We start from the raw sequence: 23,039 nt of genomic DNA on the forward strand, positions 1-23,039 counted from the left end.
GATACGATAACAGTGAATGAAAAAGCTTAAAATCATGGTCTGAAGAGCATAGAAATGCCTCACTTTAAACTTCTTTTACCAAGTCACTACAAGATGGGAATGGCAAGAGGGGGCTGCACACCCATCTCAGCAGCCCCTGTGCTGCCTGGACAGAAGCCCTGCTGACATTGCCATCACTAAAGATGGAAAAAGCACAGCCAGGCACTACAGAGACTGGTGGATGTACTAAATGACATCAGGAAAAATCATTTCAGGTTTAGAGCACAAGGTTCAGCAGGGGGATGGAGCTGTGGAGAAGCTGCCAGGAGTCACAAGCTAACATGCCACCTTAGGACTGTTGTGCCAATAGAGGGGTTACTGACATGCCAAAATGCCTTTGTAGGGCCAAATAAAAAGATTTAAAAGGAATCTTTGGGCAAGAAAGAAACTCTTTTTAAATGATTGCTTTCCCAAAAGGCTCAGACTTGTTTTGGCCGATTTTCAAGCTCATCTCCTCTCCTAATAATATCATGAAGCTGAGTTAACTCTATTGTGACTTCACTACCAGAATAAATAGCTACAGTTAACAGTGTGAAAAAATTATTCCTGACCTTCTGTGCATACCAACAGACCTGTTACCTGCTGGGCACTTCCCAAGAACAGCTTTTGTTCCTCAGGACAGGTCAAACTGATTATAACTGCACTACCTGGTCCATGCTAATGTCAGGACAGGTTATTTTGTATGTATGATGTACTTCCAGCAAGCAAAAAAAAAATCATGCAAAAATCAGCTCAAAATTAGACTTTTACAGCTGAAGTGAGGGTTTTTAAGTATGTACACACCTGGTACTCCCTATCCCATCAGCATTCAAAGTAGCCCAAATTTGAGACATTAGGCAGCCAAGTGCTGCCGCTCAGTGGTGCAACGGCTTTAAGCACCAACACCATCAGCAGTGAATTTAACACCCAGTAACCCCTCTGAACCCCAAAGATGCCATCATGCTGCAGGAGATGCAGCTGAGAAACATTCTAAATGCAGTTTTAGACAAGCAAATGTAAAGAGGCATCATGAAGATCACAAGTTTTAAGTCACAAATGGAATTCAGCGGTTGCTCATTCAGCTGAACTCTTGCAGTTTCAAAGGATAAAAATCCATGTGGGGCTACCTAAATATTCAATTCCCAAATTCATAATATGGAATAGGAAAGACATCTTTACTGTTCACTCTCAGTCCTATCTCATCAAATTAAAAAAACCAAAAACCTAACAACTTTAAAGCTGAGCTGAAAAATCAAGTTTTCATGATGTTAGAAGTACCATTACAAAGTACAAGTGTTAGAAAAATGCTATTGCAAATTAGGGTGGAAGCTGTTTTCCTTTGCTTAGCATCTTGAATTCTGTGCTAAGAATAGCGTCTTATGAAAGAGCTCCCTCCCAGAAAATCTGCAATCATTGGTGTAACTTGTGGCAGTGCTGCAATGATTACTCACATTAACCAAGCACACACAAATAATCAAAAGAAAAAAAAAACCAAACCCAAATCAACAAAGAGAGCTGCTGAAGTTTGTAGCGGTTTAGCTTTTGCTATTCCTTCCAGAGAGGTAACATGTGGCATCTTCCAACTTCCAGAATAAGGTATGTGACAATAGAATGTGCTGTGAGGGATGAAAGCTGTGCTGGGTCAGGCCCCAGTGGGCACCTGGCAGAGCTGAAGGACACCAAGTGCTCCCAGGGCTTCACCTCAGTGTCAGGCTGCAAGAGCATCCTGCAGGGAGCAGGATGAAGACCTGGCAGTACTGGGTAAACAGTTGGGCTTGATCTTGAAGGTTTTTTTCCAACCTAAATAATTCTATGGCAACCACTTTGTGGCTCAACACTAAACCTGACCTTCTATCTACCATCAACTACCTTGCTCAGATGCACACAGAATTCCTAAGTTGGCTCCAGATGTTAAAGAGCCAAAAGAACACACTGAAACTCAGATTAAACAATTGAAGGTTTCAGCTGGAAAAGGAAGCAGTGATACTGGTCCATTTGAAGTTTTGTTTGGTAGTTGTTTTTTTTTTTTAAAGCTTACATTGACCCTTACCTGCATTTCAAGAAGCTGGAATTTCACTTGAAAAGGTATGGAGTGACACTTCCCTGATAATCTGTGCTTCTGCACTGTCTTGTTTTGAGCTGTTATAAAACCAAGTTAGCAAAACAATCAATTACACTTCTATTCAATAACTACTGCATTTCTTCCCTTAGTTATATTTAAAGTACCCACTGTTACCACTCCTCATGTAAAGAAGTTTAATGTGCTCAAAAACACCACCAACAAACTCCACTTTCCCCCTGTGCAAAGCACAATAGTAGTCTGTCCCTTTCCCATGAAGGAAAGGACAATATTGACTCAGAAACTATTCTGTCAATGAACCAAATCTTACTGTATTTCAAAGTAATTGTCTTCTGCTAACAGTGAATTAGAAGAGGGGTCTGCAGATGAACTGCAACCAGTATGCTCAGTAAAGGGCACAACACTGCTTACTCTTTTCCACTGTTTTCTTGGAATGACTTGTGAAATGAAACCCAGTAAATTCCATTAAAAATGCAAGATCTGTTTCTAGACTTTCAAGCTGAGCTTTCAGGTCTGATGGAGATTCATGTCCCTTGGTTTCTCCCTCAGTTTCTTCTTGGAGTGATTTTCTGGAATGGAAAAAAAAATAAAATCAAAAGGGAAAAATATCCAGACCTAACATGTGGGTACAGCAATATTATTAAATAAAAGGCATTAGTAATGGGATCTGATGGTTTTCAGACCCAAATCAGTCTCCAAGCAGTCAAGTTTCAGTTGGATCACATTGCTGGAAACAATAAACCTAGTCTTACTTACATAAACGCTTTCCATTCACTGCCAGGTAGACACAGCTTTTACTCCAAGTCTGCAGGTGCAAATGCCCACTTAGAGATATGTGCAAAAACATCCAAGAAAAGGGAGCTAAGATGCCTGTACTCATATAAGTGACTTATTTTATCCATGGAGTTTACATTTAAAAAGTCCTAACATCCCAAACAATTTTGACAAAGAAATTCTGTTAATCTAATAAATGAAAAAAAAAAAAGCATACATTGCCTTCAGTATCTCCTCCTCAGAAAAGAAGGCGGATTCTTGTCGCATATCTTCGTACTTTTCTGTCAGCAGCCTAATTTCTTCTTCCAGTGCCTGGATTTCCTTTTCATAATCTTCAAAAACAGCCTCGTCCATTTCTCAGAATCACTGCATAAAATAAGGATTTTTCTCAGGAACAATCAATTTTCCAAAATCACAAACATAACAGTAGGCAACTGCTTGAAGATACAGAGCACTGCAGAGACAGAAGCTAAATCAGGGATCTGATGGAGTCAAAGGCTTTAAGAACCTGTTTAATTAGTCATGATTTGATCCAGGAGTGCACTCAGCTGTTTTACATTTGCTGTAATAGAACAACAAATGGCTCCACAGGTAAAAACCAATTGCAATCAGAACCCAGCTTTGGCCAATTGCCCTAACGACTCACCTGGGCAGACCAGGCACAGCTGCTCCTAACACAGAGTAAGCAGCAGTACAGAGACACTCACTGCAAACATGTTTCACCAATAATCTAAAAAATAAACCTCAGTTTTCAGGAAAAATAATAATCTGACATTCAGCCTAGCTACAACACATTCAGAAGTGTGCAGAAGATATATGCAGCTCAGAATTAATGTGCCAATACCTTGACCAGGAAAAACCCAACTTTTAGTTTTGTGTGTTTTTAAACCACCCCTGCTCTATGTGGGGTGCAAGTTCCACACTAACATTGTTCAGTCAAAGGGGATGAGGGGGAAATTACATTTTATTTGTTTATTTTCTAGGAAGCAGTGCCTTTATAACACACATAAGAAAACAACATTGAAAGCATGCTTTACTTTAGAAACTTGTTTTTTTATGTGAGTGAAGGAAGCATATGCAATTAAATAATCATCCAGTGCTCACCAGATTTTTTTGAACTGGATATGGTGAAGAAAGTCATGGTCACAATAAAGAGTACGGTGTGAAAAAGGAAAACATTACCACAGCCAGAATGTTACCCCAGGACAGCTGATGCCTCTTTTAACAACAGTAACAGGTGACATAAACTACTTAGAGCTACTTAAACTCAAGGATTTCACTAGGCAGCAGAAGACTCAAACACTAATTATGACTTCAAAGATTTTATATCTAGAAAAAAAAATACCTACACTTGAATCAAGTAAAACAGAACTTTTACAAACAGTTTTCCTCTTATATATCACACGTGTATATTTATAAGTATCTGTGCATTAATATCACATCTTTCACATTTTTACGTACCTGCCCGTTTACACTCCGAGTATTTGACTTTATGCTGCCCCAGGAGGAGCTGGGAAGCGCTTTGGAGCGTTTGTGAGAACCGAACCGGCGCGTTCCGTGCCCGCTGCTTCCCTGCGGAGCTTCGGACCCTCGCAGGGCGATGCTGAAATCGCGACTCGCCCAAGGAGCCGGGGCTGACCCGCGCCGAGGCTCGGGGGTGACAGAGGCGCCCCGGGGGCGGAACGGGTGTCCGAGCAGGGCAGTGCGGAGCCCGGGGAGCCCCGGCAGCCGGCCCTGAGAGAGGAGCGGAGGGAGCCGGCTCTGAGGGCAGGGCAGTGAGCGGTGGGAGCCGGCGCTGAGGGGAGGGCAGTGAGCGATGGGAGCGGGCGCTGAGGGCTCTGAGGGGAATGGAGCGCTCAGTCCCGGCGCGCGCGCCCCGCACTTTTCGAACCGCGCGCCAACTCGCGAGCCCGGGCGCTACCACAGCTGCTGCCCCAGCGGGTGGCGCCGGCCGCGCCTTCCTTCCCCTCCCTGTCGAACAGCGGAGGCGCTGGCGGATAATTCCCGAGCTCTCTATCATAAATAAAAGTAAAAAAACCTTGCTTTGTCTGCTGTTCCCTTGTTCCCATCAATTTCTGCTCGCGTGACCCGGAAAACTCTCCCGCTCTTCTTCCTGGTCTGTCACTTTCAAAGCGTCCGCTGCCACAGGACCCAGCCCCCGTGCTCCCAGCACACCTGACCGGCCGGAAACAGGAACCCAGCGGAGGCGAGCGCCCGATCAGAATCCAGCGGCACCAGGAGGCGGAACCCTTTTTTTCGAGTGAGGGCTGGGAAAAGTTGCGGGGGGGAAGGTAAAGCGGTGTCGCTGCGAGGTTCGCACATGGCGGCGGTGAGGCCGGGCCGGGCACACAGACGGGACCGGGGACACAGCCGGGACCCGGGTCCCTCAGGGCGGGGGGGTCCCTCAGGCCGGGGGGTCGCTCAGGGCGGGGGTCCCTCGGCATCTCCCGGGAGGGGAGGGCTGGACTGTGGGCTGTGTTCCCACCCTAAGGAACCCTTGGGTTATATTGTGAAGAGCGGTTTGCGCTTATTCTCTGTGCTGTATGTGCATCGGCTCTTATGCTGTATGTGCATACATTTATATGGCTCAGTTGTAGCATTCAGTTATATGGTTTAAAAAACCGTGAGCTCCGGTTTCCTGCAGCAGCGCGGGGTTTGCTGTCTTACCCACAGCAACTCAAGGAGTGCTCTACCCCTAAGGTTCTTCGTGGTTTTTAATGCACTGATTTGTCCCCGATTCGCTGTTCTAATCGCGTTAATTTGCGTGTCGCTGAAGTGTTTTGTCTCCCCGCAGAGGAACAGAGGGTGTGTTCCGGTGTGACACCGTGCTTTGGCAGCATGGAGAAGGAGCAGGTTTCCAAACGTCTCTATGTTGGAGGGCTCGGCCACACGGTTTCCAAGGCTGAGCTGGAAGAAAGATTTGGCAAATTTGGGCGTGTTTTGGAGGCAGAGATTATTACCAGGAAAGATGATCAGGGTAATGGTTTTCTTTCACTTTTTAAAAGTTATTTGCTTTTCTGTTTGGAGCATGAAATGGAATTTTTGATTTAGAGACATTTCAGTTTTAAAGGAAATTATGAAACTACATCAAACTAACTTAATGTTTGTCATTGATCAGGGAATCCTACGAAAACTTTTGCTTACATCAGTGTCAACATTTCTGATGCAGATCTGAAAAAGTGTAAGTACTTTTTTGTGTGGTTTTTTTTCAGCTATGTTTTTGAGCCAAGTTACATTGCTGATAGCTCATCTCACGTTGTCACATCCAGCTGTGGTCATGGTAGAGCCTCTTTCATTTTCCTGTCAGGTTGATTTTAGTTTCTTTAAGCTGCAGCTTTGTGGAAGCTGCTTTGCTGAAGTTTTCAGAAATTGCTGTGAGCAGATGGAAAAGATCCCTTGTGGCTCAAGGAGGTGATTTGTGAGTTTCAGAGCCTCAGAGAATGGTCTGCATGGAAGGGACCTTAATGATCATCTCATGATGGATGAGTCCATGACAGGGACTCCTTCCACTGTCCCAGGGGGCTCCAAGCCCTGTCCAGCCTGGCCTGGGACACTGCCAGGGATCCAGGGACAGCTGCTCTGGGCACCCTCTTTGTTTGTTCTAAGCCTTTCGTGCCTCATGAGCTTTCATCAGATCTATGAAACACTGGAATTGATTTCTGTGAGAGGACACCCAAAGGAGAGCTGATGTAAAGCTCCTTCTGCAGTGTGCCCTGGCTCTGGGGAATGCTGCATTGGGCACTTCTGAAGGGAGAACTTCAGCTTTGGCTGTACACCTCCTGGTTTATTTGGATTTTGGCCCTTTCAGATGCAGCCCTGACCGTGCAGGGTCAGGTACAAGGTGATGCTGAGGGAGCCTCAGGCTGTCATACAAGGAAGCCCAGTGAACTCTGTGAGTGCTTTTTTTTGATGTAGAAAATATTCATTTCCCACCTTTGTTTTGCAGGCATGTCAGTTTTAAATAAAACAAAATGGAAAGGGGGGACCCTGCAAATTGAGTTGGCCAAAGAAAGCTTTTTGCACAGGTAGAAACCAATATTTTATGTTGTTGCTAAAACTGCCTTTTTTCTGCTTATCTGATAATGTTGTGGCTGTAGTTTCATTTTGTACACTCTTACTGTTTCAGTTTTGATAGATTCTCTGGGCTGTTGCTTTACCTTTGATGCTGGAACAGGTTTTGCATCCCTGTTCCCTCAGAGGTGATGGGGTTCATCCCCTGAGGGGGGGAATTGCTGTGCTGTGGGAGGGGATCACTGCCACCTCCAATCCTGCACCTTTTCCATGGGTGATGTGCTTTCTGGTACAGGCTGGCCACAGAGAGGGAGGAAGCAAAGCTGCAGAAAGAAAAACCACAGAGAAATGACCAAATGTGCCTGTTGGAATCACTGAAACAAAAGGGAGTTGTGGACTTCCACATGAGAGCAGTACCAGGTACAGAGGTGCCAGACCACAAGGTATGGTGGGGTAGATGTACAAGAGAAATAATACAGCAAAAACCAAACTTATTGCATCTAAATTCATGCCAAATTTATGATTTATGTAAAGAAACTTCATGATTAAGAGTGTGTCAGTCCAAGCTGTGGAAAGTACTCTGAGGAAATAGCTCGTGTGTGGACAGGAGAGGGCTCCTGTCATTCTTTGCAATGAGTGGAAATGATCATGGTCATACTGTCCACTGCCCTGTTCCTCACTGATACTGGGAATATGCTTGTGTCACCCTTAAAAGCTTCTAAAGGGAATTATTTCCATGCACCACACAGCTTTTGGTGGCTGGGTTGGGCTTCAGCACAGGATCAGGGTCTGCCCATGCAAATTTAGGCAACAAAATTGATGTTTACTACACAGTTTTCAAAACTGTTTGCTAAGCACAGAGTGGTTTTGGAGGGATTTAATTTTTTTTTTTTTGTGAGAAGGGGGAAAAGAGCAAAATAATAGTGATCCTGTCTTTGTAGGTACCCTTGTTAATTCATAAACCAGAAACACGGTGCTGAAAACAGCATTTGTAAAGAAATTTAGTTCTTTATTATGTCTCTTTATTTGTAGGTTGTAGAAATTTTTTTTTTTTGGTTGGTTTTGTTTTGTTTTGTTTTTGAGAAGGCTGGTCAAGTTGCATGGTAGGGTTCACTATAGAGAATAAAGAAAAAAGAATTAATCACATGTGGTTCTTTATTAGTGTTTTTCTTATTCAAGAATAAATATTTGTTTTATTTCAGAGTTACTTCTACTCCTTTTTTTAACACTGATTGTTTTTCTTTCAGAAATGGATTGTTGGAAAATTTGGCAGAGTCTTGCCTATCCTGCACCTCAGGAATCAACAAAAAAATAAAATATCCTTTTCTGATTGTTTGCCTTTGAACACAATTCCCTTCCTTCTTTTGTCACATGGGAAAACAATTGTTTGACAGTCCTAATTTTTACCCCTCTGTCAGACTTAATTTTCTGAAAACCCTGCAGTAAGTTTGTGTGACTTGAGCAGTTGTTTCACACTGCACTCAGTAGCTTAAAGCCTTATGTTCACAGCATGAGGAAAGATCCTTTGCTGTCCTTCCCTGCAGAATTCAGCCTCCTCATAAAGCCCTGGGTGTGCTGGAAGAACTGGGACCTTTGAGATCCTTAACTCATTCTCACGTGGTGAAGTACGACCCCTCCAAGTACTGCCACAACCTGAGGAAGCTGGAGGCAGAGCTGGCACCTGCAGCCCCTGTGGCCCAGCTCACCTGGAGCCTGCCAGGGGGGGATGGCAGCAGGAAGAGGAGAGGGGAATCCCCCAGGAAAGCTCCAGGGAAACGGAGGCAGCCCCTGGATGGAGCAGCTCTGCCCTCTGGGTGCCCCTCACGGCCCAGACACACAGACTCACCCCAGCTCGGGCAAAGCTCAAAACCCAAACCTGCTGCGGAGCTGGAATTGTCTCCAGCAAGGAGAGTGGATGGGAAAATATCTAAAAGTGCTAATGGAGTTACAGCCAAAAATAATAGCAGTGTTTCTGATAGTGACATTGATTCTGAAGAGGAGATCAGAGCAATGGTAAAGAAAGAGGCACAAAGACAGAAAGCTGAAAATGTTGAGACTGAAAGTGAGCACTTGGAAATTGTTGGGGATAATTTTGAATTAAAATACAGTAGCCACTGGTCCTTAAGCAATTCAGATGCCATGAAGAAAGCTATCAAAGGAAGTAACAAAGAAAAAGAGGCAATGGAATGTGATAATGGTTATGATTCAGCAGATACAGATGAAATCATTGCTGAAAGTAAAACTCCAGAAGACTCGAAACAGGGGAGGGTGAAAAATAAAGAAATATCTGCTAAAAAAAAACATGATTTGGTAAAAAGCTCCTCACTGAAACCTTGTAGTTTAAAAAAAGAACACACTGAAGGAAAAGGGAAAAGCAAAAAATCTAGAATTGCTGCCTTGCAGAGTACAGCAGAGACATGTGACAGTGACAGCTCTTGTTCAGAGTCTGAAACCAGCTCTGATTATGAGTCCATGATGCAAAACTGTTACCGCCTAGACCTTACCTTGGATGACTTAAAAGCACTGGCCACAGAAAACACTGGGACACGTGTAGAGGGGTCAGGCAGTGAACAGAGTCCTTGTCAGACCAGTGCTGAAGATAATCCCAAGGGTAATACTGTAAATAAACCAAAACTTTCTAAATCTCACCCTGCAGTTAAAAAAAACAACATCTGTCCTGAAGATGTTCTGGCTGATATTTTAGCAGGGGAGGAGGATGCTGTGGAGGAAAGCTCCAAGGGACAGAATAATTCACATTTGAAATACCAGCCCTTCAGAGGACTAGGGTCCCTTTGTGTAAAAGAGTCAAGTAAGGACAGCACTGGCTTAAAGAAGAAGTCTGTAGAAAGTTTGGGAGGTGAAGCTTGTACATCTCATTTTGAGGAGAAGTCATCTAAAAATCAGCCAAAGGACCATCCCTTGAGTTCACTTGAAGTCAGCAGCAAAAAGAGACACAAAGTGCCTTTTGAACACCATGAGGAACTGTCAGCTGATGCCTCCTCAGCTGCTCAGAGCCTTCAGCCTGGTTCCAGGCCTCATTTGCAAGGGAAGAACAAAGGTGTGAGTTCCAAAGATCAAAATTCAGAGCACAGAGCTGCTGCTGCCAGAACTGATCATGGTGATGGGAGCAGTGACATGGACAGTGATGCTGCAGGGGCCCAGGAGCACCTTAAACAGCAGCTGAAGAGCCCAAAACTGCTTTCCAAAACATTAAAGAGGAATACAAGCAAAAAAAGCCCAGAATGTGAAGGTAATAAAGGTGGGAATGAGAACACCAGCCCTCGGAAAGATAAGGAGCATTGTCTTCGAGCTGCTGCCTCAAGGGAGCCCAGTACAACAGAAAAACAGCTCCAGGATAACCAGAGGAGACTGGCAGCTCTGGAACAGAGACACAGAGAGAGGGAATTACAGAAGAAACTCATTCAAGGAGCTCTTTCAAATCTGGTAATTACAACTTCTACCTGAATAGTATACAATACAAGGAAGAGGGTAATAATTACATGTGGGATAAGATGCTTTAAAATCATAATCTGGAATTTCTAATGATGTTGCCAAGTTTTCTTTTCAGAGTATACAAAATGCTGCATACCCCTCCCTGCAATACCCGAAGAGTTGCAAGAGGAATAGTGGGTTCCTCTTTTTGTGTCATGAAAACATCTTTCAGATAGTTGTGTCTGAGCACAGCAGGTATTTGATGTGTTTGACTTGACAGCTGACTCTTTCCTAGGACAGGCCGCCAGCAGGACAGCACAAACACATCATATTCGATTCTGATGTGGAAGATGAAGCTGAAGTGGATGAGGTGTTGAAAAAGGATGGAAGTTTGGGAAATGGGCATGGAGAAGTAAGTGTTACTGGGAAAAAATCAGTATGACGTAATCAGAAAGCTGAATTTTTATACCAAACTATCTCATATTGTAACACCTGAGTTTCCCTTTGCATGGGTATTTTGCCTATGGTTAAACTCAATAGTTGTGGCTGTAAAGCAGAATTGTACAAGGTGTGTGGACAGGTAAGATTTGAAGCACAACAATCAGGAAGGGAGCTGGTTGTGCGAGAAATCTGCTTTTTCAGCTAAACTGGAGAGCACATGAACAAAGTTGGTACTGATTTACATTGTCTCATTGATGTGAACAGCTGCTTTTCTCTTCTTTTCTGTTTGTGTGACAAAGAATAAGGCAGCTCCCAAACCTTCGGGCAGACTGTTTGAGAGCAGTGAGGATGAGCAAGAGGATACGGATGATGAGCGATTCAAAATTAAGCCCCAGTTTGAAGGCAAAGCTGGTGAAAAAGTGAGTGAAGCCATTACTGTAATTTAGTTTTCCTCTAGGTCTCCATATCACCACTTCAAGAGAACATAATTTGTGTCTTTTCATTCTTGCTGAATATGATGGTGATGAACTTAAACCAGAATTCCCATAAGGAACGACATAATGTGTGGTGGGGAGTGGGAGGAGTTTCTCTGACACTGTCATCTTCATATACAAAGAAATTACTGAGAAAGGCATCAAAAGCTAAACATAAAGGGTATGTTGCCATTGTTATAGTAAAAAAAAAGTTACTGAATTATGACTTTCTTCTCCAGTGCTTAATGCAGCTGTTTCATTTGTTCAGCTCCTGCAGCTGCAATCTCGCTTTGGCACCGACGAAAGGTTCCGAATGGATGCTCGATTCCTTGAGAGTGACAGTGAGGAAGAAGGTAAAGCTGATCACATTTCCTGGTTACTACTGGCCACAGAACCTTCCAGCAGCCTTTCTTGCTTTACTGGGATCTTGTGTAGAGCATCTGTCAGTGGCAGGGTTGCACAGTTGTTAAATAAATGCTCTGACTTTGCCATGAAATAGAGGCTTGTGACATTTCTAATGAAAGGTTTTCTACAGTGCAAGGCAGGAAACCTTCAAGTAGCTTCAAGATAAAAGGAAGTGATGTGTTCATAGGTATGAGCTCTACTAGTGCTATAGTAAATGTTATGCATCCCACATGACAGGCTTAGCAGAGTAAATAGAATGTATTTCTTTTTCTCTTAGCAGAGACAAACAGCATAAAGGCAGATGAAGAAGAGGAGCTTGCTGCAGAGAAAAAGAAAAATCTGCAAATACTGGGAAGCCTCCTGAATATCAACCTGGAGCAGCCCAAGCCAAATAAAACAGCCACAAGTGTGAAGAAATTCAAGTATGAATCATCTGCTGTCAGTAAAGAAGGAGATTTAGGAAGGCTTAGGAAGGAAGCTGAAAGATCCTGAAATCTTTGAATTTTGGAAGATGGGCATAAAGGGTTCTTGTGTGTTGTTTTGGGTTTTTTACTCCACTAGACTATTTGAATCGATGCAGTGTTTGGTACTAGAAGAAATATATCCACATCCGTATGGATAGCTGTATTTATGTAGCTCCTCAAGAGATGATCAAGTGCAGGTCCTCAATACATAACAAAAAAGTGAGGGCTGTGTTTAATCAGAAGCATCACAATTTGATTAAATCCACTTCTTATATGTTTCCTGACCCAGACACTGACTAGAGGGTGCTTTCTAACTGCCAGTTACATTTTGGATCAATTCAGACCTTGTTTGGTAAAGGAATTAATGTGAATCTTGCTCTGACTGTAAAGTTTTGAGGTAGCTTTCATTTTGGCATTTAGATTGTACACTGGTGTTTCTTTTTCTTTCTATTTTTGCAGAGATATTAATGCCCTCCGTTATGATCCAACAAGAGAGGACCATGCAGTTTTTGAAAGGAAACCAAGTGCTACAGAAAAGGAGAGGTAGTATTACAGCTTGGGAACTAAGTTGTGTTTCTTCCCATGGAAAGATGGTTATACCAACAGACTGAGTTTGAAACCATGCAGATTGATCTGATTCTAATTTAGTTCTCTCTCCGGTTGCTAAAATCAAGATATAATAGGAACTCTGACTACTAAAACCAACATGTAGTGTCATCTTTCCTTCCTAGTCCATCTACTTTCTGGATGCCATTTTCTGTTCTCACTGAAGGTCAGAAAGGTCAATTCAGGAACTTGGAGATTTGCAGGTCTGTGGGAAAAGCTTAACAAATCTATACTAAAGATTTGATCACATTAGGAAATCTGTGCTACCCTGATTTCTGTGTAACCGTGTAGTCAGTGAAAAGTCACTTAAGGATGTGGCTAATTAAAAAGGACTCTTGTTCCTGCCTTTACACTCCAACCTCAGATGTTTCCCCACTGCTTACCCTTGATTATGAACCACTCCTTAATGGGCTTGGATATGCTTAGGGAGACATTCAGAGCAAGGTGGCTCTTAGGGAAGCTGAGTCTGAAAAGGACGTGTGCTGTGTTGCTATCCTTGAATAATCTCATTTCAGTAAAGCCAAAAGGAAGAAAGAAGAGAGTGAGACACTGCCTCAAGTGTCTGAAAAAATCTATTACGACATTGCTGCCGATTTGAAAGACTTGTTTGGATCTTCAAAGAAAACACCAGAAAAGACGGAGGAAATACCCTGGGACAAAGAGGATGCACAGGACTCTGCCCCAGATGACCATTTGGGAACTTTGCCTGATAATGACGCTGCTCAGGAGACGAGTGCTTTCAAATTTTCCTTCTTTGGAGACACGGAGGAGTTCGGCATCAAAGAAGGTAAGACCAAAATGTCTGAGATCCCTAGAACAAAGTAGAAAATACTGGAGCAGAGATGTAGCTTAGAAAATCTGGCAGGGTCAAATTCTGTCCTTCCTAAATCTCTCTTCTCCACTGTAAGTATTTCACGTGAAAGGAGGAATTTTTCCTGATGAGTAGAGGAATAATCTGGTTTTGGCTTTTTTTCTCTATTGGCGTTGTCATTGCAGAGCCTTATGCACTTGGGACAATAAAGCCGGTAAAAGCCACATGGCAAGAGGATCCACGTTTCCAGGACAGCAGTTCTGAGGGTGACGATGAGCCTGAGATGACAGAAATGGAACAGGAGCAAGAAATGCAAGTTGCATTTCTCTTTGTTGTCTACTTGGCTGTAGTAGTTGGATGCTGTGGGAATATTAATAGCAGCACTCAGGGAATGGGAAACTGACGTTGCACACCTCTGAGCAATGAAAGTCATCTTGGAAATCCGTTTGTGCTGCACAGAGTCAAAACTCCCAGCAGCCCATTGGATGTGAATGTGAATATGGAAAGAAAGAGTAGAGCACAAGAAATTAACTGGGTCATTTTGGTTTGACCAACTCCAAACTGAGTTTGGCCAAAAGCCCAAGACACAGTCAGTTTTCTCTAAAAGAGAGTTTTGTAAAATAAAAAGCTCTATTCGGTTCCTCGGGAATAAAGCTTTTCAATGTACGCCATTCCTCTGAAGCACTACAGGTTTAACTTGTGTTCATGGAATTTGATAGTACAATGTAGGATGTTCAAATCCCTTTGTCATTTTCTAGGTTTCTTTCTTTACCACGCACAGAAAGTGCTAGAGCTTTTTTCTTCTCCAAAGACGATGAACGCCTAAGAGGTATGACAGAATTTCTTTATCCCTTTTTGTATTTTCTGTTAATGGAATTGAGTGAGGAGGAAAAAATGCTGCCTAGTTATCCAAGTTTTCAAGTCAAAATTTGCCACCCTCACTTGTGATCCAAGTTGTGGCAGAATCCCGTGAAAAAGTCCTGGTAAAGTAAAGGTCAAGCAGATTTCTGGCTTTCTTTTCTTTCAGACAATTACCAAATAGGAATCTGGACTTTTTACCAAAAACTTAGTCACTTGACAGGTTACCTAGACATTTTGGTTTCTTGCTAGCGTATCTTAGTGAACTGCAGTCTTCCAGCCTGATTTACAGGGTGTGTTGAAATGGACAGCTCAGGCCTCAGTTCTGGGGGAAGATGTGGGGTGCTGGTGCTGAGCTTCTAATGCAACAGCTGCAACTTCAGTGCAATTGAGATTGCAGCATGTTGAGGGAAAGTGCTGCTGCCTTTGATTGTTCTTAGCACACCAGGCTGCAGTAGGGAACATTTCTGCTGGAGCCAAGGTGTGGTGGGGGCAGGAGAACAGGAAGGATGTGAGAATTGATTTCTGATTTTAGTGCTGTGTTGGACATGATTGTTAGAAGCAGCAGCACAATCACAAGTGTTTAAGGCTATTAATTGGACGTTTCTGTTGTGCAGAAGGCCCAAAGTTATTCTGTAGATCTGAAGAGCTCAGTGAAGAAAAAGAGGGTTGGGAAGACAGACGTAGATTATTGCTTGAGGTGAGTATGGAACATCAGTTCCCTGGTAAGTCTAGGTGAAAGCTGAGTGTGGGGAGGGATTGCAGGTATGAATGTGCGTGCAAAATTAAGTCAGGACCTCAAGAAGTGCTTGAAAGTTTTTAACGACCAACTACAAATATTTTTTACTCTACTGGTGTGCATAACATCATGTTGTGTTGTCCAGTCAGGTAAACCACTGCTTCTCTGTATGTTAAAGCAGCAGCTACTTAACTGTATGTAATGAATGTATTTAAGAAATACAGTGAATTCAGAAACTTCTAATACTATGTTGTATATTTATCACTTTCAGGAATGCAGGAAGAAGCACAAGGATGCCAAAAGAAAAGTGAGAGCAAAACAATAAATTTTCTTTCACAGATCAAAAGCTTTTCCTTTTTTTGTTCCTTGAAAGTGTTGCCAAGCAAGGTTACTTTGAAAATGCTTTCAAAGCTCTGACAGGGATCAATATCAGCAAAGCCTGTTGGGCCGTGTTTGGGAACTGGGGCTGAGGCTCTCGTGCCCTGGGGAGCCACGGGAAGGCTCCAGGCCTGAGTGTGCGGCCAGGCCGGGGCCATTGAGCTGCAGCCCATCCCTGGTGGATGCAAGGGCAAGCAGGAATGCCAAGGGAGCCCAGGGCCGGGCCGGGCCAGGCCAGAGCAGTGCCCCCAGCCCTCCAGGAGCGGACGGGCTCTGCCAAGCCCAGCCTGGGCGCTGCCCCTGGCCCAGAGCCCCGAGGTGTGGGGCCCCTCTGGTCCCTGGGCATCCACGTCCCTGCCCTACTTTCACCTCCTGTTGTCAGGTCACACTGACAGTCGGCCTGAGCCCAGCGTTCCCTTTTGGGGCCAAGGGAAATCTCTGCTCCTGCCTCTGGCACAGGGCGCTCTGCCAGCAGGTCAGGGAAGGAGACAGCCCCGGAGAGAGGCATGAGCAGTGGAGGAAAGGCAACATCACTGCAGTCTTGCAAAAGGGCACCAAGAAGGAGCCAGGAAACTGCAGGCCCATCAGCCTCAGCTCCATCCCCAGAAAGGAGACAGAACAGCTCCTCTTGGATGCCATCTCTAAGCGTGTGGAATAACAGGAATGGAAACCATGCTTGACCAATCCCATAGCCACCTGTGCTGCAGTGCCTGGTTGGGCTTGTGAGGGGAGAGCAGTGGCTGGTGTCAGCTGGGACTTCAGCAAGGCTTTGTCCCTGCCTCCCATACCAGGCCCCTGAGGCAGCTCAGGGACAGTGGGGCAGCGAAGTGGACAGGGGTGCTCCAGACTCAGGTAGCTGTGGGCTCAGGGGCCGTGCTGGGCCCAGCCTTGTTTGCCTTATTCCCCAGGGTCCGGGCAGAAGGCACGGAGCGCTCCCTCAGCGTTTGCTGATGGGACAGAACTGGGAGCAGGGCCTGAGGCACCACAAGGCTCTGCTGCCCTTCAGTGAGACCTGGACAGGCTCGAGAGTTGAGCAGAGAGGAACCTAATGAAGTTGCACTGGGAAAAGCCTCTAGAAGAGCTTCAGGCTTTGCAATTACCTGGCAACAGAAGTGTTTTACTAAAGTGGAGTCTATAACGTTGTCTTGTAATGTCCAGTTAGGGAAACCACTGCTTCTCTGTATGTTATCGGACCAGTCCCTTGTATGTACGTCAAGAAAGTCTTTGAGAGAAACAGGAAAGAATTCAGAAACCTCCCCTTATATTTTTTTGAATTTTCACGATTTTCTGGAATGCAGGGATAAGTCTAAGGATGCCAAAAAAAAAAAGGGAAAACAAATCAATAAATCTTTAAAAACTCAGAAGCCTCTCCTGTTTGTTCCTTGAAGAAGTTGCCAAACAAAGTCACTTTTGCAATCCTTTGAAAGATCTTGCAGGAAAAAGCATTGGCCAAAAGTGCTGCCCTGTGTTTCTGAACAGCAACAAGCATTTTGTGTTGATGCAAGGTCTGTACCAAGGTTTGGTTTTTTGTGTGTGTGTGCTTTGAATGAGAGTCTTTGCAGGACTATTAATAATTAGACCATGTACTGAAGAGAACATGTTACTGTGTTGTGCTGTCCAGTGCTGAAGAGGGTTGAGACAGAGCAGGTAGCTCTGTGTCTGTGTGTGACTTGCATGAGCAGCACGGGAGCAGTGCCCAGGGCTTGGAGAAGCAAACGGGTTCCCGGTGCTGCGGACAAGGTGTCCAGAGCTCAGGATTGTCCGGCCAAGCTCTTCTGGCTCCTTGTGCTTCGAACCCCGGCCGGGAGCCCTGCAGAGCCCCAGGTGCAGCTCCCCAACTTCCCCCTCTGCCTCCTCCCTGCCTCCAGGGTAAAGGCACTCCCTGGCATTGCACTGGCTGCGCCTCCCTCCTAGAGCAGTGAAGGGATCGTTTCCCAGCCAAGGTGGCTCTGCCATGGAGACAGGAAAATGGACAAACTCCTGCTGGCCCAGCGTCAGGCAGCTGCAGGGTGTCCCTGCCTGTCAGCCCCTGCCCTGCTTCCCAGAGATGCCACTGATTGTTCTAGAAGTCATGGATCTGGATTTCCAGGAGCATGTTTGCAAAGACACGAAAGAGAAAAATTGACAAGAGTTGTTTGTGCTTCTCTTCCTGATTTTTTCCAATGTATTTTCTAGTACGAATGCACGGACCAAACTGGCAAAGTTCCTATAACGTAGGAAAAGCATCTTCCTGTATTTGACTTGAGTGGAGGACAGTTGCAAGCTCTCCTGTCAAATGTACACACAAAATTCTCAGTGCATTTTCTGTCTTTCCACAGAGTCAGTATAAAAGATGACCTTTCTCAGAAGCTTAATACTAATTTTTCCATTTATATGAAATGTGGAAGTTGTTAGTTCATAGGATGACAGATAACTGAGGTCTGGAGGCAGCTGTGGTGGTGTCCAGGTTTATCTCCTGTACCCAATGGTGATCAGCAGCAGCATCAAATCAGGTTCATCTTAGTTTTCTGCAGACAGGTGTTGAGGAAAACATCAGTTCACCTAGAGCAGGGTTTGAATCCCTGCAGTGCAGCTGACTCCGCACGGGCTCTCTGGGCCACCGCCTGCCAGGGGCAGGAGCAGAGATTTCCCTTGGCCGGGGCCGGAGCCCTGGCGTGGCAGTGCCTGAACAGCACCTCCCTGCCCACAGTGCCACCCTGGATGGCTGCCCCAGGGCCTGGCATTTGACCCTGCCCTTGCTGCAGGAGTCCCGGCCCTGCTTCCACCCTGAGCAAACGCTCGGACCCATCTCAGAAGCTCGGTGCCCGAGGGGGCCACCACAAGTGGTTGCCAGGGACCTGAGGCCATGGCTGCCCGATTTTGGGTACACGGCTCCGATGTCAGAGTGGCCATTGTGACCTGTGCCACCAAGGCCACAAAAGGGGACGCTGGGCTCAGGCCGAGCGTCAGTGCGACCTGACACCGGGAGGAGAAGGTAGGGCGGGGACGTGGCTGCCCAGGGACCAGAGGGGCCCCACACCTCGGGGCTCTGGGCCTGTGCTGCAGCCTCACCTGCCTCTCCCTTCCCAGAATCAGCGGAGGAACAGCCAGGACACTGCGGTGTTCCTCAACGCAACAACGGGAGGAGAAAGCAGACAGGAGCAGGGCTCACACAGGCCTGAGCGGGGAGTAGAGCCTCGTGGCTCTGGGCCTGTTCTGCAAACTCCCCCCCCCTTCTTTCTCCCCTAGACAGAGAGAATCTGCACTCGCAGCGACAACGTGCCACGAGGACTGCGACGCAGGAGAGACAGCCGCCATGTCTGACAGCAAGCAGGAGGGCCCTGGTGGCAGGGAGCCAGGTGAGGGCAAAGCAGCCCTCTGACAGACAGCCTGGCCCAGGGGCTCTTGTGGCAGCAGGCAGCGTGGGGATCAGAGCAGAGGCAGGGGGAGGCAGGAGCTGCTCGGCCATGCCGGGGCTGGGAGCCTAGTTCCTGCCCAGGTGGGGCCCAGCTGGGCCAGGGGGCAGCTCCTGGGACAGCCGTGCCCACAATGGCCCCTGCTCTGCAAGGCCTCCAGCCCTGCCCATCAGTCAGGCAGGGACAGAGCAGCCTTGGGGCCGATGCTGCTGCAGGCTCTGAGCCCCTCAGAGCTGCTCATGCCCCGTGCCATTGGCTCTGTGCCCTGCAGCCTGCGTGCTGTGTCGCCGTGCCGAGGCTGACCCGGACATGTGCGGTGACAAAGTGCAGAAGGGTGGGCTCTGTGCCCACCGGTTCTGCATGGTGAGTGGCTCCGGGCGCTCCCTCCACCTTTGCAATGGGCAGCTCCTGCCGCCCTCTCCTCATCAGCTCCTCCCCTTGCCTGCAGCTGTTTGCCAGTCTGCTATTTCGGCAAGAGAAACGCCACGTTGGAGTGATGGACTTTCTCCCACGAGATCTCCTAATTGCAGTGCGGCGGGCGGCACAGAAGGTGAGAGCCTGACAAGAGCAGGGAGATTTGTGCCTGGCGAGGTTTGCCAGAGCTTAGCCCATACAGCAGGAAAGAAAGGCCGGCCCGACAGCCGGGACAACGTCTGGCTCCCAGCAGCTCTGGCACAGAGGCCCTGGCACAGGAGCCTCCCTCCTCCAGCAGGCGGCTCTGTGGGCTGGGAGCCGGCAGCGGCCACGTCCTGCGCCCTGCCCGGAGCCCTGCGGCTGCCCGGGGAGGCCTCGAGGCTGCTGCTGCTGCTGCTGCTGATGCGGCTGCTTGGCTCTTTCCAGCGCTGCTGCGTCTGCGGCCAGAACGGGGCAACCATCATGTGCTGCGTGCCGGACTGTGACAGATGGTTCCACCTGCCCTGTGCCAAGGAGGGCGGCTGTGTCAATGTATACCTTATTCCGTTCAGGTACCTCATCTCTCTTTATGGCCACCCCTGGGGAATGATCCAGCATTTCTCACTTTCCCCATCCACTTTCCTCCAGATCCTTCTGCCCTGAGCACCGTCCAGAGCAGGTGGTGCAGGCCACACCTGAGCCGGACACCGTTTGCCTCATCTGCCTGGAGCCTGTGGAGGACAGAAAGACCTTCACAACCCTGGTGTGCCCAACGTGCAAAAGGGCCTGGTTCCACAGGGACTGCATCCAGGTAGGAGCCCTCCCCTCAGCCCCGGGGCACAGCAGGTGCTCAGCAGCAGCAGCAGGGCCTCCCTCACCCTGCCTGTGTTTGCCCTGCAGGGACAGGCCTTGCGCGCTGGTGCTTTCTATTTCCAGTGCCCCCTGTGCAGAGACAGTGGGGAATTCCCTGTTGAAATGCTCATCTTGGGGATCCAAGTCCCCTTCAGGTTGGTGTCCTTCTACCTGGCCCACCAGGCAAGAGGGTGCAAGTGCTGTGCGGTGCCAGGCCCTGCCCCAGGAGCCCTGGCCCTGCCCTGTCCCGTCAGTCTGGGCTTCAGCTTCACCCCCAACTTGGAAAAGCGCTGGAGAAAGAGCTGGGACACCTTGGATCTCCATGAGGAGAGGGCAGCAGAAATTCATCATCTCTTCCTTTCTCCATCAGAGACCCAACATGGGAGGATAATGATGCCTTCGAAGATCTAGGAGTGAGGCATGGCCAGTGCAACGCCAGGGATTGCCTTTACCCTGGAGGCAGGGAGGAGGCAGAGGAACAGGGGTAAGTTGGGAAGCTGCACCTGGGGCTCTGCAGGGAACCTGTGTCTCGGCAAGGGCTCAAAGCGGGAAGAACCAGAAGCGCTTGGCCGGACGACCACGTGCTGGTACACTTTGTTCTCAGTGCTATGAGCCTGTTTGCCTCCCCAGGCCCTGGCAATTGCTCCTGTGCTCCTCCTGCGCTGCTGAGGGCACCCACAGGCGCTGCTCTGGCCTGAGGAACAGCACACAGACATGGGAGTGTGACAGCTGTGCGGGGCTCGGAACATGTATGAGTCAAAGTCCCCGGTGTCCCTGGGCTGGGGGCTGTGCCCAGGCCGGGCTTGGCAGGGCGCAGCATCCACTGCTGGAGGGCTGGGGGCACTGCTCTGGCCTGGCCTGGCCGGGGCCTGGGCGATCTTTGACATTCCTGCTTGCCCTTACAGCCTCCAGGGGTGACACAGAGCTCAATGGCCCCAGGCCGGCCAGACAGTCAGGACTGCAATCTGCTCATGGCTGGTCACAATCTGAGGCCATCAGCCCCAGCTCCCACAGCCCTGTGCCATTGGTGCTGGTTTCCCCGTCTCCATCTCCAGAGACGGGCAGCCACAGCAGGCCCCACCACGCAGCATGGCAGCAGGCGCTGCCATCTTCCTCACTGGACACCAGCAGCATCAGCAGATCAAGGGCAACACGCAGCACGTCCCCTGACCCTGAGGACAGGGTCCGTTCCAGACGTGCTGGGCCCAGCCGCAGGCAAAGCTGCTCTCGCCGGCAAAGTCGTGCCCAGAGCCCACCTGTCCGCTCCAGGAGTCGCTGTGACAGGAGCAGTGGGACAGGGCCAAGGGCTGAGAGGCCCAGGCGAAGGGAGACGCCATCACGGACATCCCCCAGGCGCAGGTGCTCCCGCCAGCAAGGCTGGGCCCAGAGTCCACCTGTCCGCTCCAGGAGCTGCCATGACAGGAACAGAGGGACAGGGCCAAGGACTGAGAAGCCCAGGCGTAGGGGGACATGGTCCGGGCCATCCCCCAGACGCAGGCGCTCCAGCCAGCAAGGCTGGGCCCAGAGTCCACCTGTCCGCTCCAGGAGTTGCCGTGACAGGAGCAGCGGGACAGGGCCAAGGGCTGAGAGGCCCAGGCGTAGGGGGACATGGTCAGGGCTATCCCCCAGACGCAGGTGCTCCCGCCAGAAAGGCTGGGCCCAGAGTCCACCTGTCCGCTCCAGGAGTCGCCGTGGCAGCAGCAGCAGGACAAGGCCAAGGGCTGAGAGGCCCAGGCGAAGGGACACATCATCGGGGACGTCCCCCAGACGCAGCCGCTCCCGCCAGCAGCGCCGGGTCTCGACTCAAACTCTGCGGTCCAGGAGTCGCCAGGACAGGAGCAGGACGACAGCAGCCAGTGCTGAGAGGCCCAGGCGTAGGGGGACATGGTCGGGGACATCCCGCAGGAGCAGCCGCTCCCACCAGCGACGTCGGACCTCAACTGAGACCTCCAACAGCAGCACGTAGCGCCGTCATCTTTTCTTTCTAGGCCGTGTGTTGCTTGCCGGAAGTGAAGGTGAGAACGGTCAGTGCAGGGACCCTGAGATGTGCAGCTCTGTGAGCAAACCCTATTAGCTCTTGATGTTTCTACTGGCAGGAAGAAGTCTGGGCTAAATACCTTGATTTCTGTGTAACCGTGTAGTCAGTGAAAAGTCACTTAAGGATGTGGCTAATTCAAAAGGACTCTTGGTCCTGCCTTTACACTCCAACCTCAGATGTTTCCCCACTGCTTACCCTTGATTATGAACCACTCCTTAATGGGCTTGGATATGCTTAGGGAGACATTCAGAGCAAGGTGGCTCTTAGGGAAGCTGAGTCTGAAAAGGACATGTGCTGTGTTGCTATCCTTGAACAATCTCATTTCATTAAAGCCAAAAAAAGAAGAAAGAGAGTGAGACACTGCCTCAAGTGTCTGAAGACAACTTCTACAGCGTTGCTGCGGATTTGAAAGTGGCCTTTCAAATGACAAACCAGAATAGACGGTATTTCCTCCGTCTATTCTGGTTTGTTCTTTGAAAGACCTTTAAAGAACAATCCAGAACAGACTGAGGAAATACCCTGGGACAAAGAGGATGCACAGGACTCTGCCCCAGATGACCATTTGGGACCTTTGCCTGAGAACGACGCAGCTCAGGAGACGAGTTCTTTCAAGTTTTCCTTCTTTGGAGGCACGGAGGAGTTGGGCATCAAAGAAGGTAACAGCAGAACCCTTCTAACAGTGCCATTGCTAAGGAAGAGCTTCTGGCAGGCACTGTCGGGCAATATGGTGTAAAGAAGGTCAGGATGCAGGGGATTTTCAGCAACAGAAGTCAGTAATTAGGCAGAAGCATTTTGATCTTCATTTCTGCTTGCCAGGGCTGTGATAGATTAATGAGAAGTGCCTCATGCTTGCATCTCAGGAATTCTGAAA

At 48.0% G+C, this 23,039-nt stretch overlaps 2 protein-coding genes across 3 annotated transcripts in view; one reads left to right on the forward strand and one right to left on the reverse strand.

Moving 5' to 3' along the window:
• The window catches only part of CENPP (centromere protein P), a 112,400-nt gene extending 109,174 nt beyond the window's left edge, over positions 1–3,226 (reverse strand). The window contains exons 1-3 of the mRNA XM_054280713.1: positions 3,090–3,226; positions 2,510–2,667; positions 2,069–2,157 (exon numbers count right to left, since the gene is read on the reverse strand). Coding sequence (XP_054136688.1) covers positions 2,069–2,157; positions 2,510–2,667; positions 3,090–3,226 — 384 coding nt within the window. The remainder of the gene's footprint in view (positions 1–2,068; positions 2,158–2,509; positions 2,668–3,089) is intronic.
• Positions 3,227–5,178: 1,952 nt separating this feature from the next.
• NOL8 (nucleolar protein 8) lies at positions 5,179–15,490 on the forward strand. Of its 2 annotated transcripts, XM_054281166.1 has the most exons (17): positions 5,179–5,201; positions 5,667–5,849; positions 5,991–6,053; positions 6,819–6,897; positions 7,179–7,326; positions 8,131–8,199; positions 8,501–10,327; positions 10,611–10,727; positions 11,056–11,175; positions 11,498–11,582; positions 11,912–12,056; positions 12,558–12,641; positions 13,220–13,491; positions 13,701–13,827; positions 14,274–14,344; positions 14,991–15,073; positions 15,384–15,490. In XM_054281166.1, the coding sequence occupies exons 2-17, from the start codon at positions 5,711–5,713 to the stop codon at positions 15,435–15,437; spliced, it is 3,483 nt and encodes a 1,160-aa protein (XP_054137141.1). In that variant the 5' UTR covers positions 5,179–5,201; positions 5,667–5,710; the 3' UTR covers positions 15,438–15,490. The 2 variants fall into 2 exon arrangements, with proteins under 2 accessions (XP_054137141.1, XP_054137139.1); XM_054281164.1 differs by lacking the exons at positions 14,274–14,344; positions 14,991–15,073; positions 15,384–15,490 and having other exon boundaries at positions 11,915–12,056; positions 13,701–14,092.
• Positions 15,491–23,039: the final 7,549 nt, after the last annotated feature.

This window comes from Melozone crissalis, unplaced genomic scaffold (assembly GCF_028551555.1).
Source record: "Melozone crissalis strain CALT ecotype California unplaced genomic scaffold, PUWL_Pcris_2 ptg000029l_1, whole genome shotgun sequence".
In the NCBI taxonomy this organism is placed as follows: domain Eukaryota; kingdom Metazoa; phylum Chordata; class Aves; order Passeriformes; family Passerellidae; genus Melozone; species Melozone crissalis.